The sequence below is a fragment of the Chiloscyllium punctatum genome, chromosome 17, assembly GCF_047496795.1.
Source record: "Chiloscyllium punctatum isolate Juve2018m chromosome 17, sChiPun1.3, whole genome shotgun sequence".
Taxonomy (NCBI): domain Eukaryota; kingdom Metazoa; phylum Chordata; class Chondrichthyes; order Orectolobiformes; family Hemiscylliidae; genus Chiloscyllium; species Chiloscyllium punctatum.
The window spans coordinates 79,176,203-79,191,978 of record NC_092755.1 but is presented as its reverse complement, the minus strand read 5'-3'; the positions used below and the strand labels follow the sequence as shown (position 1 = coordinate 79,191,978).

Genomic DNA, 15,776 nt, shown 5'->3' with positions numbered 1-15,776 from the left:
TAGTCTTACCAGATCATAGGGCTGCACTCTCATTAGAGGGGGATGACTGGTGGTGGTTTAACCTGAGGATCACCACACTTCAAGCAAGGGGAAAGGTTCAGAAGGAGAATCCTTCATGGTAACCTCAGCTGGTGCAGGGATTGAACCCACATGGTAACATTCTGCATCACAAACTAGCTGTCTGACCAACTGAGCTAACCAATCCCCTTTAACTCTTCTGGTTAAAACTGTGACCCTTTATAAATACCCCCACTGCAGACAGATAGGCAAAGACAAGGAAACATTGTAAACCTTGTGGATAGGGACCAGTGATTATCCTTTTGGCTTGTCAGGACCTACTGCTACTTAATCTCTATTCTCCAGGTACTTTCACTAGTGGCAGGAGACTCAGAGCAACAGGTTCCCAACTTACAAAGTCTGACTTCTTGGTTAAGAGCTGCAGCTAATGAAAATTATCATGGCTTTCTTCAGGCTGAAGGTGTTTATTTTAAACTGTAGAGAAAGGACAGCTCCTTTGTGTCTGGAGGGCCAAATGTTCACACCCAGGAGCTGTTCAGGTACATGCTGCTTTGTGTGATCATTCCTGCCATTGCTTGAACAAGCAGCACATGTAATGAGTGTTGGTGTCCTTCAATTCTTCCCATAATCCTTAGTTTTAGAAACGGCCCTTTTCCCATTTCAGCCCACAATAAAAAGCACAGCAAAATAAAAATATTATGGTCTTTACAAAGTTTTAAATTCATATGGAACCATGGGAGAGGGGGGAATGGAAAAAATCAGTGAGAATAATCGAGTACATGGTGAGGAGAGGAAAGACTCACTGACAAAGTAATAATAAATCAGCGAGGGTGGGGCAAAAAGTGAATCCAGAGGAGGTGTAAAGGGTTCCAGAATGTTTGAGAACAAATTAAACCTTGGGCTCACATTTGCTGACTGAACCGGGATATTCAGCAAAGCAGTGAGCTGTATTATCTTGCAGTTACCTCTCCTGCCAGTACATTATATTTCTGTTTGGATCAGAATGCTGCATCCATTTGGGGAGCTATAGGTTTCACTTAAACAGCATCAACAGCAAAGTGGAGTGTTAGGAGACCAGCATGGAGGTATATTTTTTAAAAACTGGATTTTTTGATGCAGTTTCCATTCTCTTCCCTCCTTTCTTTAAAATTGTGTTTCTTTAATATAATATCAGAATCTGACCTGCTGCCTTGTAACCTCAGTGGTGTTTGTTTTTCATTGTGACTTTATCCTAAGGATCTATGAAATTTTCCTCCTTTCACAAAAGAAACATGATCTAAAGTATTAAATATTGCACTCACCTGCACCATGTCAACATTTAACCATGCCCTATTTAACACCGACATTTCTTGATAAATGTCGAAAATGGCATTGGAACACCTCCGGGACACCCGCACCAATCAACCACACCGCCTCGTGGCCCAACATTTCAACTCCCCCTCCCACTCTGCCAAGGACATGGAGGTCCTGGGCCTCCTTCACCCCCACTCCCTCACCACCAGACGCCTCATCTTCCGCCTCGGAACACTTCAACCCCAGGGCATCAATGTGGACTTCAACAGTTTCCTCATTTCCCCTTCCCCCACATCACCCTAGTTCCAAACTTCCAGCTCAGCACTGTCCCCATGACTTGTCCTACCTGCCTATCTCCTTTTCCACCTATCCACTCCACCCTCTCCTCCCTGACCTATCACCTTCATCCCCTCCCCCACTCACCCATTGTACTCTGTGCTACTTTCTCCCCACCCCCACCCTCCTCTAGCTTATCTCTCCACGCTTCAGGCTCTCTGCCTTTATTTCTGATGAAGGGCTTTTGCCCGAAACGTCGATTTTGCTGCTCCTCAGATGCTGCCTGAAATGCTGTGCTCTTCCAGCACCACTAATCCAAAATTTGATGTTTCTGCAGCCTGGTCTAAGTATCCCCTGGCCTCAACCCTGCTTCACCTAAAGATATTTGGTCTTTATCACATCTGTGCAACACCTCGCAGTTAGTTTGCTCCTTAACACAGTTTCTTAGAATTAGGTTTTATTATCACATGTACTCAAGTACTGGGATACAGGAGCACAGTGAGCAGTGTGCAAATTCGCCAGTCGCTGGCACCAACTCAGCTACAAAGGTACAAAGTCTTAGGCGTAAAGTGGAAAAATAAACCAAGTTAAAGTTCAATACTGCAGTTCTCAACCACAGGCCTGGATCTGGGCTCTTCTGCCTGTCACTGAGAATTGTTGATACAAATGTAACTTTGGTGTAAAGCTTAATACCAGGAATCCTGCCCAGTTAAGTTTTAATAATGCATTAAACATCAGCTCAAGATCAGTACCAGCTTTTTTCCAATTCTCTCTGTCTAAGAAACTTCCACTGCAGAGTAATTTGGGTGTTTAACACGCAGCACAGTTATCAACCTTAGCCCCTGAATTTTTGTTTTGGTTGGAGGTGTAACAAAATAAATGGGATGTTTCTTCTTTTGCTGATTGCTGCTGATGGGACAGTTACACAGGTAATCAACAAATTCACATGGTTCCATCCATTTCATCAATGGCCCTATTGAATCACTGTGATATTTGTGGAGCACGTTGACATCGAAACATGAAACAACTACAATTTTGCAAACATGAGTTTCCACCCAATAGAAGAGAACATGCACAGGATCAAAAGTTGTGATTTATTATTTTCACATGAAATTACACCATTAAGAATCTTTGAAAAACAATTATTTCACACCCACCTATTTAGGATTGTTCAGTTCTTTGCACTAGCTTGCCGTCAGAACTGAGCAGGGTAAGCAATTTGTACACTCGACTCCTGATGTATCTTTGCCAACTTAAGTGAACAACGTTTTGATTCCTGTGCCTGTTCAGTTTCACAATTATTTGTTATGCACTCGTGTCTTCTCTTGTAACTTTTCATCCACCATGCTCCTGTATTGCATCGGCATACCCATTTTTATACTCATTAATCCAAGCAAAAGCAACATACTGGACTGTGGAACTCTGAAATTGAAACACGGTGCTGGAGGAATTCACCAGGTCTGATAGCCACCACAGAGGCTAATGTTCCAAGACCATTCTGACTCTCCAAGTCTGTATGATGACATTGCTGCCAGACTTGCTGAGTTTCCTCAGCACATTCTGTTTCACTATTCCAGAGCTCTGACTTGAACAAGTGAGATGCTGATTTAAGCAGTTATTCATGCATCATTTCCCACAAGTGAACCGACAGAATAAAAGTTGGCATTCAATATTAAGCCATCAACTGAAGGTGTGATTTCAGATTTCTATCCCATTATTTCAGGAACACAAGAATTCCTAATCTGAGCACTGGTTAATTTATGAATGTTAAAACAAGGAAGGGATTTGGTAGAGTAAATACAGAAAAGCTAATTTCTCTGAGCAAGTCTAAAACAGGGGCATTTAGGTTAGAACTGGGTCACTAAGGGCCAGTGAAACCAAGAAACCTCTTTTGCACAAAAGGTAGTGTAAATATAACATTGTGCATTGCCCAAAAGGCTATGGATGTCCCTGGTCAGTTGAAATAAGTTGCATTTCCACCTTTTTGGAATATCCTAAGGCAGTAATCTCACTGGAGCTCTGAGAGAACAGGTAAGGATCATGGAAGGCTCACAGGGAAGGCAAGAGGAGAGGCTGAGTAAACCACCCCCCACCCAGTACACGTACCTATAAGCCAGTCCACCACCTACAAAGCACAAGTCAGGAGTGTGATGGAATACTCCCCACTTGTCTGAATGGGGGCAGCTCCAACAACACTCAAGAAGCTTGAACACCATCCAGGACAAAGCTGCCCCCGCTTGATTGGCACCACATCCACAAACACCCACTCCCTCCCCCACCGACGCTCAGTAACAGCAGTGTGTACTACTTACAAGATGCAGAAACTCACCAAAGATCCTCATACAGCACCTTCCAAACCCACAGCCAGTTCTATCCAGAAGGACAAGGGGCAGCAGTAACATGGGAACACCACCCCCTGCAAGTTCCCCTCTGAGCCACTCACCATCCTGACTTGGAAATATATCACCGTTCCTTCCGTATCACTGGGTCAAAATCCTGGGATTCCCTCCCTCAGGGCATTGTGGGTCTACCCACAGCACATGGACTGCAGCGGGTCAAGAAGGCAGCTCACCCCCACCTTCTCAAGGGGCAACTAGGGACGGGCAATAAATGGTGGGCCCAGCTAGTGACACCACATCCCACAAAATGAGTATTTTAAAAAAATACTTGGACAGTATAAACAGTGGGCTGTACTGTTAGGATGTTATTGGTACTGGAGATAAAAAAAAACTTCTAGATGCTAGAATCCAAAGTAGACAGACAGGAGGCTGGAGGAATACAAGCCAGGCAGTATCAGGAGGGAGAGGGACACAGCAAGGCAGGCAGTATCAGGAGGGAGAGGGACACAGCAAGGCAGGCAGCATCAGGAGGGAGAGGGAACACAGCAAGGCAGGCAGTATCAGGAGGGAGAGGGAACACAGCAAGGCAGGCAGTATCAGGAGGGAGAGGGACACAGCAAGGCAGGCAGTATCAGGAGGGAGAGGGAACACAGCAAGGCAGGCAGCATCAGGAGGGAGAGGGACACAGCAAGGCAGGCAGTATCAGGAGGGAGAGGGAACACAGCAAGGCAGGCAGCATCAGGAGGGAGAGGGACACAGCAAGGCAGGCAGTATCAGGAGGGAGAGGGACACAGCAAGGCAGGCAGTATCAGGAGGGAGAGGGACACAGCAAGGCAGGCAGCATCAGGAGGGAGAGGGACACAGCAAGGCAGGCAGCATCAGGAGGGAGAGGGACACAGCAAGGCAGGCAGCATCAGGAGGGAGAGGGACACAGCAAGGCAGGCAGCATCAGGAGGGAGAGGGACACAGCAAGGCAGGCAGTATCAGGAGGGAGAGGGAACACAGCAAGGCAGGCAGTATCAGGAGGGAGAGGGACACAGCAAGGCAGGCAGTATCAGGAGGGAGAGGGACACAGCAAGGCAGGCAGTATCAGGAGGGAGAGGGACACAGCAAGGCAGGCAGTATCAGGAGGGAGAGGGACACAGCAAGGCAGGCAGTATCAGGAGGGAGAGGGACACAGCAAGGCAGGCAGTATCAGGAGGGAGAGGGAACACAGCAAGGCAGGCAGTATCAGGAGGGAGAGGGACACAGCAAGGCAGGCAGTATCAGGAGGGAGAGGGAACACAGCAAGGCAGGCAGTATCAGGAGGTGCAGAAGTCGATGTTTTGGGTGTATCCCACCCCTAATCTTGAAGAAGGGTTACACCTGAAATGTTGATTTTTGCACCACCTGATGCTGCCTGCCTTGCTGCGTTCCTCCTGCCTGTCCCTACTGATGCTGCCTGCCTTGCTGCGTTCCTCCAGCCTCCTGCCTGTCTACTTTGGATTCTGGCATCTAGAAGTTTTTTTTTACCTCCAGTAACCGTGGAGGTCACTGTTTATATTGTCCAAGTATTTTTTTAAAATACTCATTTTGTGGGATGGAGGAAGAGAGTGTTAGGGTTGCCCTGCTGAGCTGAGAAGTTTAAGCAGAGAGATAGTGTGGTAAGTAGGATGGAAAAATCTTCAAGGTCAGAAGAAGTTATATTCAGTAAAGACTGGGTTATTTGCACCAGCCGTATTGTATTGAGAAGTTGGGGATTTGATGCATTCAAGGGTAGAGCAGAGAATCGAGTTGCATTGAAGCAGGATTTGTAGACTCTATTTGAAGGGAATTCCGCTTTTGTTTCGGCAAGTGGTTTTATTCATTGACAATGGCCGTGAACTTTTAGTGCTCAGCAGTTCCTGTTTCAGGGGTGAATGAATAAAAATAGTGGGAATGACAATGTGCAGGATATATTTCATAGTGTTTCTTAAAGTGACTTTGTTTTTCCTTTTTCCTAAACACAAAAGGGTGAAATGATTAATAACATAGAGACAAATGTGGTAAATGCAACTGAATATATTGAGCGGGCGAAAGAAGAGACAAAAAAAGCAGTTCGATACCAGAGCAAAGCAAGGCGGGTAAGTTTACTGTTGCCTAGCTTCCAAATTGTCATTTACAGCGCAGGAGGCCATTCAGCCCCTTGTGCTAGTGTTGGCTCTTAGAATGAACGTTTGTGCTTAGTCCTATTTTCTTGCCTTTTATAACCTTTCAATTTCTCATCCTCTGGTACTGTCTGTTTCCTTTTAAAATTGGTGATGGAATCCATATATAAATCTTTACAGGACAGTGCTCTATACCTGGCAACTCTGAAAATATTTCCCAATCTCCTCAATTGTCTGTGACTGGTCTCCATCCTATCCGAAAGATGTTGTGAAACTTGAAAGGGTTCAGGAAGGATTTACAAGGATGTTGCCAGGGTTGGAGGGTTTGAGCTACAGGGAGAGGCTGAACAGGCTGGGGCTGTTTTCCCTGGAGCGTCAGCGAGGGGTGACCTTTATAGAGGTTGATAAGATCATGAGGGGCATGGATAAATGAGCAAAGTCTTTTCCCTTGGGTGGGGGGAGTCCAGAACTAGGGGGCATAGGTTTAGGGTGAGAGGGGAAAGATAAAAGAGACCTAAGGGGCAACTTCTTCACACACAGGGTGGTCAGTGTTTGGAATGAGCTGCCAGAGGAAGTGGTGGAGGCTGGTACAATTGCAACATTTAAGAGGCATCTGGATGGGTAGATGAATAGGAAGGGTTTGGAGGGATATGGGCTGGATGCTGGCAGGTGGGACTAGATTGGGTTTGGATATCTGGGCCGCATGGACGGGTTGGACCAAAGGGTCTGTTTCCGTGCTGTACGTCTCGATGACTCTATGACCATCTTCCTTCCATGTCTTTGGCAGTGGTTTTCAGTGTGTGGCCTTGCGTTAATGACTCACTCCAGTAAATGTCCCAGAATCCCTCCATCTTAAAAACCTCTCTTCACTCCCTTCCTGACCTTCTCTGTTCCATGGAGAGAAGGCCAAACTTATCCAGCCTGCCCTCATTCCCAGGGTCCTTCTCTGGAATGTGTCTTATGCCTAAAGTTGCTGGGAATTGGGGAATGGAGGAAGGGAAGATGAGAACACTCCGATAGTTAGTTATACCTGCACAAAGGCCGATGGTTGTTAGAGATCAGTTACCTCAGCCCCAGGATATCATTGGGAGCTCCTCAGGGGAGTGTCCTGGGCCCAGCCATCTTCAGCTGCTTCACCCATGACCTTCCCTCCATCAGAAGGTCAGAAGTGGGGATGTTCACTGATGATTGCACAATGTTCAGCATCATTCAAGACTGCTCCAGTATGGAAGCGATCCACGTTTGAATGCAGCAACATCTGGACAATATCCAGGCTTGGGTTAATATGAGAAAAACAGTCCTGGAACAATTCAGGTCTGACAGCATCTGTGTAGAAAGAATCCGATCGTGTTTATATCTCTGACTCTTTGGAACTGTGGCCTGACGAGTACCATTCATGCCACACAATGACCAGGCAATGACCATCTCCAATAAGCGAGAATCTAACAATCGCCCTTGGCATTCATTGGCATCACCAACCCTCCACCAATCGACATCTTGGAGGTTATCATTGATCAGAAACTGAGCTGAACACTGGCTACTAGAGCAGGTCAGAGGCTAGGAATCCTGCAGCAAATAACCAGCCACCTGATTTCCAAAGATTTTCCACTATCTACAAGGCATATGTCAGGAGTGTGATGGCATACTCCTCACTTACCTGGACAGATGTTGCTCCAATAACACACGAGCACAATTCCATCCAGGACAAAGGAGCCCACTTGATTGGCACCCAGCCACCACCTTTTAATATTCACCACAGCAGAAATTGCTGGAAAAGCTCAAAGTCTGGCAGCATCAGTGGAGAGAAATGAATTAAAGTTTTGTGTTGAGTGACCCTTCCTCAGAACTGGTAGCTAATAAAAAGTTGATTTTATGCAGAAGATAGAGTTGGGGAGACAGGGGGGTGAGGGGTAAACAATAGGTGAAGATAGAGCCCAAAGAGAGAGAGGAGACGTTAGACAGACAAAGGAGTCAATAATGATCTGGCTAAGAGGATGAATAATGGGGACTATTATTAGTAAACAATGTATGTACTAGCAGACCATGTGATAACAAGGCCCGGGGATTGGGGCTTGGGCAGAGAAGATACCTCAAGGCCTAATATTGTTGAACTTGATACTGAGTCCAGAAGGCCCTTGAGTTCCCACGCAGAAAATGAGGTGCTGTCCTTCCAGCTTGTGCTGAACTTAACAGCCCACCCTGTTCCCTGGCTAACCTCTCTGTCTGCAGTGCAGTGAAGTGGCAGGCAGCTGGGAGCTCCGTCTTTTTTTGTGGACCGAATGTAGGTGTTCTGTCACCCAGTCTATATTTTGTTTCCCCAATGTAGAGGGAGACACATTGTGAACAGGGAATGCAGTAGACTAGATTGTGGGAAATGCAGGTAAAATGATGAGTTGTCTAGATGGTGTGTTTGAGCCCTTGGATACTGAGGAGGGAAATGGGTAGGTCTTACCCCTGTGGATGCAAGGTAACTTGTTGAGGGAGGTTTATGCAGTGTTGGGGAGTAAAGCAGGAGTGGGCCAGGTTATCCTCGAGGGAATGGTGCCTGTGGAAAGCTGACAGGAGAGGGGAAGGCATGTGTGTGTGTCTGTTTATGATCCCACTGGAGCTGGTAGAAATGGCAGCTAATAATCCTCTGGATGTGGAGGGTGTTGGGGTGGTAGATAAGGATGAGAGGAGCTTTATCGCTGTCGTGGGAGGCAAGAGAGAGGGATGAGGGCAGGCATGTGGAAGATAGGTCAGACCCAGCTGAGACTCCTGACAATGGTGCTAGGAAATCCTTAATTGAGGAAGAAGGTGGACATTTCAGAGCCCCCTTGTTGAAGTTGGCATCATCAGAACAGACACGATGGAGACAGAGGAACTGAGAAAATGGAATAGTGTCTTTACAGGAAACAGGTGTGACAATGTATAGTGAAGGTAACTGTTGGTTTGTAACAGACGTTGGTGACCAGCGTATCCCCTGAAGTGGGAACAGAATTCGAGGAAGGGTGAGGTCTGGAATGGACCAGGTGAAGGTGAGAGTAAGGTGGATATTGGAGACAAAATTGATAAACTTTTCCATGTCTGGTCAAGAGAAGGGAGCAATGATGTCATTAAAATATTAGCGGAAGAGTCATAAGTGGGGGCTGAAATCGGACTGGAACAAGGAATGTTCTACTTTCCCCATAGAGGGACAGGCATCACTGGGCACATGTGGGTACCTGTGGCCGTCCCTCCGTCCTGAAGAAAATGAGAGAAGTTAAAGGAGACATTGAGAGTAAGGATGGGCTGGGTCGGGCGGAGGACGGTGGGGGTGGGGGTAGGGGTGGGTGGGGACGGTTCAGACCTTTGCTGTAAGAAGAAGCAGAGAGCCCTGAGATGATCCAGGTGGGGGGGTGGACGTGCACCTCCATGGGAAAGAGGTGGCAGCTGGAACCTGCAAACCAGAAATTCCGAAACTGACAGAAAGCAGCAGAGAAAACTGGGCAAAGGGAGAAAGCATAGAGTTGAAGTAGGAAGAGACCACGTTCTGTGAGGCAGGAACAGGCAGAAGGAGTGGCTCTGCCCAAGCAGTCCCTATTAGTGGATCTTTGGAAAGGGGGAAGAAGTGAGCTGTGGTGGGGTTGGGGGGAATGTGAGGGTGGAGGGAGTGAAGGTTGGGGGGGGGGGGGGTGGGGGGGGGTGGGAAGATCATCGGATGAAATAAGGTTAGTGACCACTGTGAAGATAATGGCCTGATATTCCATGGTGGGCTGTTGGTCCAGGGGGAGATGGGAAGAGGTCTCGGAGCTGGCGCTCAGCCTCTGTGTAATGTAGAGGTCAGTCTGCCAGACAATGCCAACAGCACCACCCTTATCGGCACGCTCACTCCCTTCACCGGTGATAATTTGCAAATATTATAATGCTATTCCTGTCACCAGGGCAAGTCGAAATACTGCAGGGAGCAATGGCCATGTACAATCTGCACATAGGCATCTTCCAAACCCACGGTCACTTCCATCCAGAAGGACAGGGGCAGCAAATACATGGGAACACCACCCCCTGCAAGTTCCCCTCTGAGTCCCTCACAATCCTGACTTTGAAATATATCACTGTTCTTTCACTCTCACTGGGTCAAAATCCTAGAACTTCCCTCCTTAAGGGCATTGTGGGTCTACCCACAGCACATGGACTGCAGCGGTTCAGGAAGGTGGCTCACCCCCACCTTCTCAAGGGGCAACTAGGGACGGGCAGTCTCCTCCCGTGAATGAATTTATTTCTTTAAAAGTGTTTTGGTAAAAAGGGTCTGTCTTTTTGTCAACCTTTTGAAACCATTCCATTTCTAATCGATCCCTTTCTGTACACTCCCCGAAAGTGTCCTACTCCACACGTCTCTGCATTGACCTTCTAATCTTGGCCATCTGCCCAAATTGCCATCCACTTCATGTTATGCTCAGTTTGATAACGCCCTTCATCATCAAACATTCAAGTTTCAGTTCATTTGCAAATATTATAAAGCTGTTACTGGGATAGCTGTAAACACCGCAGGGAGCAGTGGGCCCTGACACCAGCCTCTTGTGGAATATCACAGGAAACCAACTTGCAGTGTGAAAATCATCCCCCACTATCGCCCTCCACATCCTTGCCAACATCAGCACGCTCCTCTGAATTCCACGTGAAGTTTGGTTTGTAAGATTGATGTCTTAAGATTCCTGTCACCTCTGATTCACCATCTTCAAATAGTTCTACGATAGCTTCCATCAGTACAGACAGGAGAGATCAAGTGAATCCTTAGAGTATAAAAGCAGTAGGAGTATAGCTAAGAGGGAAATCAGGAGGGCAATATGGGGACATAGCTTTGGCAAATAGGGTGAAGGAGAATCTAAAGGGATTTTATAAATTCATTAAGGACAAAAGGGAACTTAGGGAGAGAATAGGGCTCCTCAAAGATCAGCAAGATGGCCTATGTGTGGAGCCGCAGGAGATGGGGGAGATACTAAACGAGTATTTTGCATCAGTGTTTACTGTGGGAAAGGACATGGAAGATAGAGACTGTGGGGAAATAGTTGGTGATAACTTGAAAAATGTCCATGTGACAGAGGAGGCGGCACTGGATGTCTTGAAACACACAAAAGTGGATGCATCCCCAAGATTTGATCAGGTTTACCCTAAAACTCTTGGGGAAGCTCAGCCTCTTACTGAGATATTCACAGGTGCCAGAAGACTGGAGGTTGGCTAACTGAACAAAGAGACCTTGGAGTGCAGGTTCATAGCTCCTTGAAAGTGGACTCACAGGTAGATAGGATAGTGAAGGAGGTGTTTGGTATGCTTTCCTTTATTGGTCAGAGTATTGAATACAGGAGTTGGGAGGTCATGTTGCGGCTGTACAGGACATTGGTTAGGACACTGTTGGAATATTGCGTGTAATTCTGGTCTCCTTCCTATCAGAAAGATGTTGTGAAACTTGAAAGGGTTCAGAAAAGATTTACAAGGATGTTGCCAGGGTTGGAGGATTTGAGCTACAGGGAGAGGCTGAACAGGCTGGGGCTGTTTTCCCTGGAGCGTCAGAGGCTGAGGGGTGACCTGATAGAGGTTTATAAAATTGAGGGGCATGGATAGGATAAATAGACAAAGTCTTTTCCCTGGGGTCAGGGAGTCCAGAACTAGAGGGCATCGGTTTAGGGTGAGAGGGGCAAGATATAAAAGAGACCTAAGGGGCAACTTTTTCACGCAGAGGGTGGTATGTGTATGGAATGAGCTGCCAGACGATGTGGTGGAGGCTGATACAATTGAACATTTAAGAGGCATTTGGGTGGGTATATGAATAGGAAGGGTTTGGAGGGATATGGGCCAGGTGCTGGCAGGTGGGACTAGATTAGGTTGGGATATCTGGCCAGCATGGATGGGTTGGGCTGAAGGGCCTGAGTATATTTACTGTTGGCTGTTGCATCTTCTGTCCTCTACTGTATTGTCTAACAGCAGCAGGTGTGATGTGAGCGAGTTGTTAATTGGTTTGATGTTTGGTTCAGCACCTCACCCAAGTGAGTGTTGATGGCACACGCACACACATGATGCAGGAATGAAACGTTGCAAGTTCCCCACATGCTTCAGCTGGTCACAGATTATCATCCTCAAATCTTTCAGTACAGGAGAAGGCATTCAGCCCATTGTGACAGCTGTTTGAAAACACAGTCCAATTTGTTTCTCTCCCTCCCCCTCCCTCCCTCCCTCCCTCCCTCCCTCCCTCCCTCCCTCCCTCCCTCTCTCCCTCCCTCCCTCCCTCCCTCCCTCTCCCTCTCCCTCTCCCTCTCCCTCTCCCTCTCCCTCTCCCTCTCCCTCTCCCTCTCCCTCTCCCTCTCTCTCTCTCTCTCTCTCTCTCTCTCCCCCTCCCCCTCCCTCCCTCTCTCTCTCTCTCTCCCCCTCCCCCTCCCTCCCTCTCTCTCTCTCTCTCTCTCTCTCTCTCTCTGTCTCTCTCTCTCTCCCCCTCCCCCTCACTACTTCTATTCGTTGTTTAACACAGAGCAGGCCCAGTTGCATCAAATTGCCCCTGAGAGGCCAAAGTATCGAGTAAGACATGCTGAAGCATCAGTCACCATTATGTTTATTCCCTAATTGGGGCAGTCACAAGGATTGATATTGGGTACTTGTGGCAAATCAGGGGCTGGTCAAGAGACAGAGGTCCTTTGATTATTCTTTCCTGAATATTTCACCTCGATCTGTGCACTTTACTCCAGGTCTCTCATTCAGTGACGCAGCACAAACATTCCATGGAGAGGAGCTTTCCCCTTGTCTCCTGACCAATGTTTACTTCTCAGCCAATCTGACACCATTTAATAACATAACAAACTCAATATTTGTTTTGGAAGCTTGCTGTGTGCAGATTTGTTGTCACATGGGTTTGTATAAAACAGTAACTGTACATGCTAAACCGTGAGCTGACTAATATATTCTGGAAATCTGCTGGAGGAGCAAACATTTGTTCAACCTTTTGCTGCTCCTCCTTGGAATTCTTGTACCTCTCCACGGGATGAGAGACCTGGGTTTCTATGTGTGCAGATCATCAAAGGTGGATAGAACAGTTAATAAAGCATTCAGTGTCCTTGGTTTTATAAATGGAGCACAAGAGCAAGGAGATGATATTGAACTTGTAACAAGACCCTTGTTACACCTCTGCTGCAAAGATATAATTAATAAGGTTGCAGATGACATGCAAATTGGTGTTGATAGTGAGGAGAGATTCTCAGGCTGCAGTCTAATGTTGATCAGCTGTTAGACTGAGCAGAATAATAACAAAGAGAATGACAGTGAACAGAAGTCCTTAGAGAATGAGGCTGTGGAAATAATAATGGGGGAACCAGAAAGTGGCAAAAAAAAATTAAATACTGTTTAGCAGTTGTCGTGCTATAGGATATTAATAGCATTCCAAAAATCTCAAATAATGAAGTGGGGGAAGGAAATACACATAATAGCTATCACTTGAGAAAAACTACAAGGGAAACTAATGGGGCTAAAGGCCAATTTGACCTGGTGGGCTACATCCTCAGATTTTAGTGGGAGTAGCTACAGAGGTGGTGGATGTAACTATGAATAACCTTTTGAAGAAGCCTTCGATTCAGCAGAAGTCCCAGAGGACAGGCAGTTTTACAACGTAGCACCCAAATTCAAAAAGGAGGGAGATAAAAATACATTACTATAGGCCAGTGAGCTTAACATCAGTCATGGGGAAGATGTTAGAGTATTATACAGATGTCATAGCAGAGACTTTTGACGTACATAATAAAATCAAATAGAGTGAACGTAGTGTCATAAAGGGAAATCATACCTTCAAATTTATTGTGGCACGGTGGTTCAGTGGTTAGCACTGCTGCCTCACAGCACCAGGGACCTGGGTTCAATTCCAGCTTCAGGCAACTGTCTGTGTGGAGTTTGCACATTCTCCCTGTGTCAGTGTGGGTTTCCTCCGGGTGCTCCGGTTTCCCTCCCACAGTCCAAAGATGTGCAGGTTAGGTGAATTGGCCATGATAAATTGCTCATAGTGTTCAGGGATGTGTAGGTTAGGTGTATTAGTCAGGGGTAAATATAGAATAGGGGAATGGGGCTGGGTGGGTTACTCTTCAGAGGGTCAGTGTGGACTTGTTGGGCCAAAGGGCCTGTTTCCATACTGTAGGGAATCTATGATTCTATGAGTAATGGCAGATGGAATTTAATCCTGATAAGTATGAGGTGATACATTTTGGGAGGTCTGATAAGGGAAGGATATACGCAATGGATGGTAGATCTTCAGGGAGTACTGAGGAACAAAAGGAACCTTAGTGTACAAGTTCATCGATCCCTGAAGGAGACCTGTCAGCACAGTGGGACAGGTGGTGAAGGCAGCAGATTGGATGCTTACCTTCATTAGCTGGGGAGTAGCATATAGGAGCAAGGAAATCTTGTTACACTTAAAATTACAAAATAAAGATTGGTTAACCCAAAGATGGAGTACTGTGCACAGTTCTGGTCACCACACTATCAGAAGGATGTGATTGTACTGCAGAGGGTGTGGAGGGGATTCACCAGGATGTGGCCTGGTCTGGAAAGTCTCAGTTATGAAGAGAGATTGGATAGGCTGGGTTTATTTTCCCTGGAGCAGAGGAGGCTGAGTGGGAATCTGATTGAGGGAGACAGAATTCTGAGAGGCATACATTGAGGAGATTGTGAGAATCTCTTGCCCATGGCAGATTGGTCTGAGACCAGAGACTGTTATGTTTAAGGTGAGGAGGGAAGTGGTTTAGAGATTGGAGAGAATGTTTCTCCTCTGGAAGGTGGGAGAAATATATGGAAGGTGCTGTCTGAGCATGTGGTAGAGGCAGGTACACTTAACATTGAAGAAGCAGCTGGATGAGTCCTGCACATGCTTATGAACCAAATGCAGGTAAATGGGGTTAGTGTAGCTTGTTGGTCAGTATGGACGTTGTGGGCCGAAGGGCCGGTTTCTATGCTGAATGACTCCGTAGTTAAGAGTATAGAATTCCCTGCCTGAAAATGTGGTGGCTGGTTCATACAGGTGTTCAGGAGGGTATTGGGTGTTCATTTGGATAAAAACATGTGCAAGGGTATGGGCAAAAGGCAGGAGGTTGGCCTTTGGCACCAATGCTGAATTGAAGAGCAGGTATCAGAGCCAAATGGCTTCCTTCTATACCATAAGGATTCTAAGTCTCCATGTTAATAATTCCACTCAAATGATCATCATGGTTTTAATGGAGAAATAATGTTGAAAATGTAATTATTTTTCCCTTCTGTCTTCTCTTTCAGAAAATATTCTACATTCTGATTTGTGTTGTGGTCCTATTGGTCATCATTGCCATTATCATAGGAGTGACCGTCCCATCATAGTGACCACCCCCAATGGAACTATTCACCAGGAAGACTTACTAACAGGTCCTGCATTGCTGAATCAGGCTAATCATGCAGCTGAGCCTTCTAATATCACTCTCCCTCCCCCCCCCCCCCCCCCCCTCCCCACCACCCACCACCTCCATCCTCTCATATCTCTCTCTCTCCCCCCCCCCCCCACCCCCCCATCCTCTCATATCACTCTCCCTCCCCCACCCCCATCCTCTCATATATATCTCTCTCTCTCTTTTCCCCCCCTCCCCACCCTCCCATCCTCTCCTATCACTCTTTCCCCCCCCCCCCCCCCCCCTCCGATCACTCTCCCTCCCCCCATCCTCTCCTATCACTCTCTCTCTGGGATGATGCCAGTGTAGCAACAGTAAACAGC

The 15,776-nt window shown here is 46.8% G+C and overlaps 1 protein-coding gene across 1 annotated transcript in view; it reads left to right on the top strand.

Moving 5' to 3' along the window:
* The window catches only part of stx2b (syntaxin 2b), a 70,239-nt gene extending 54,727 nt beyond the window's left edge, over window positions 1–15,512 (top strand). The window contains exons 9-10 of the mRNA XM_072587671.1: window positions 5,918–6,028; window positions 15,308–15,512. Of these exons, the coding sequence (XP_072443772.1) occupies window positions 5,918–6,028; window positions 15,308–15,388 (192 nt within the window). The 3' untranslated portion in view covers window positions 15,389–15,512. The remainder of the gene's footprint in view (window positions 1–5,917; window positions 6,029–15,307) is intronic.
* Window positions 15,513–15,776: the final 264 nt, after the last annotated feature.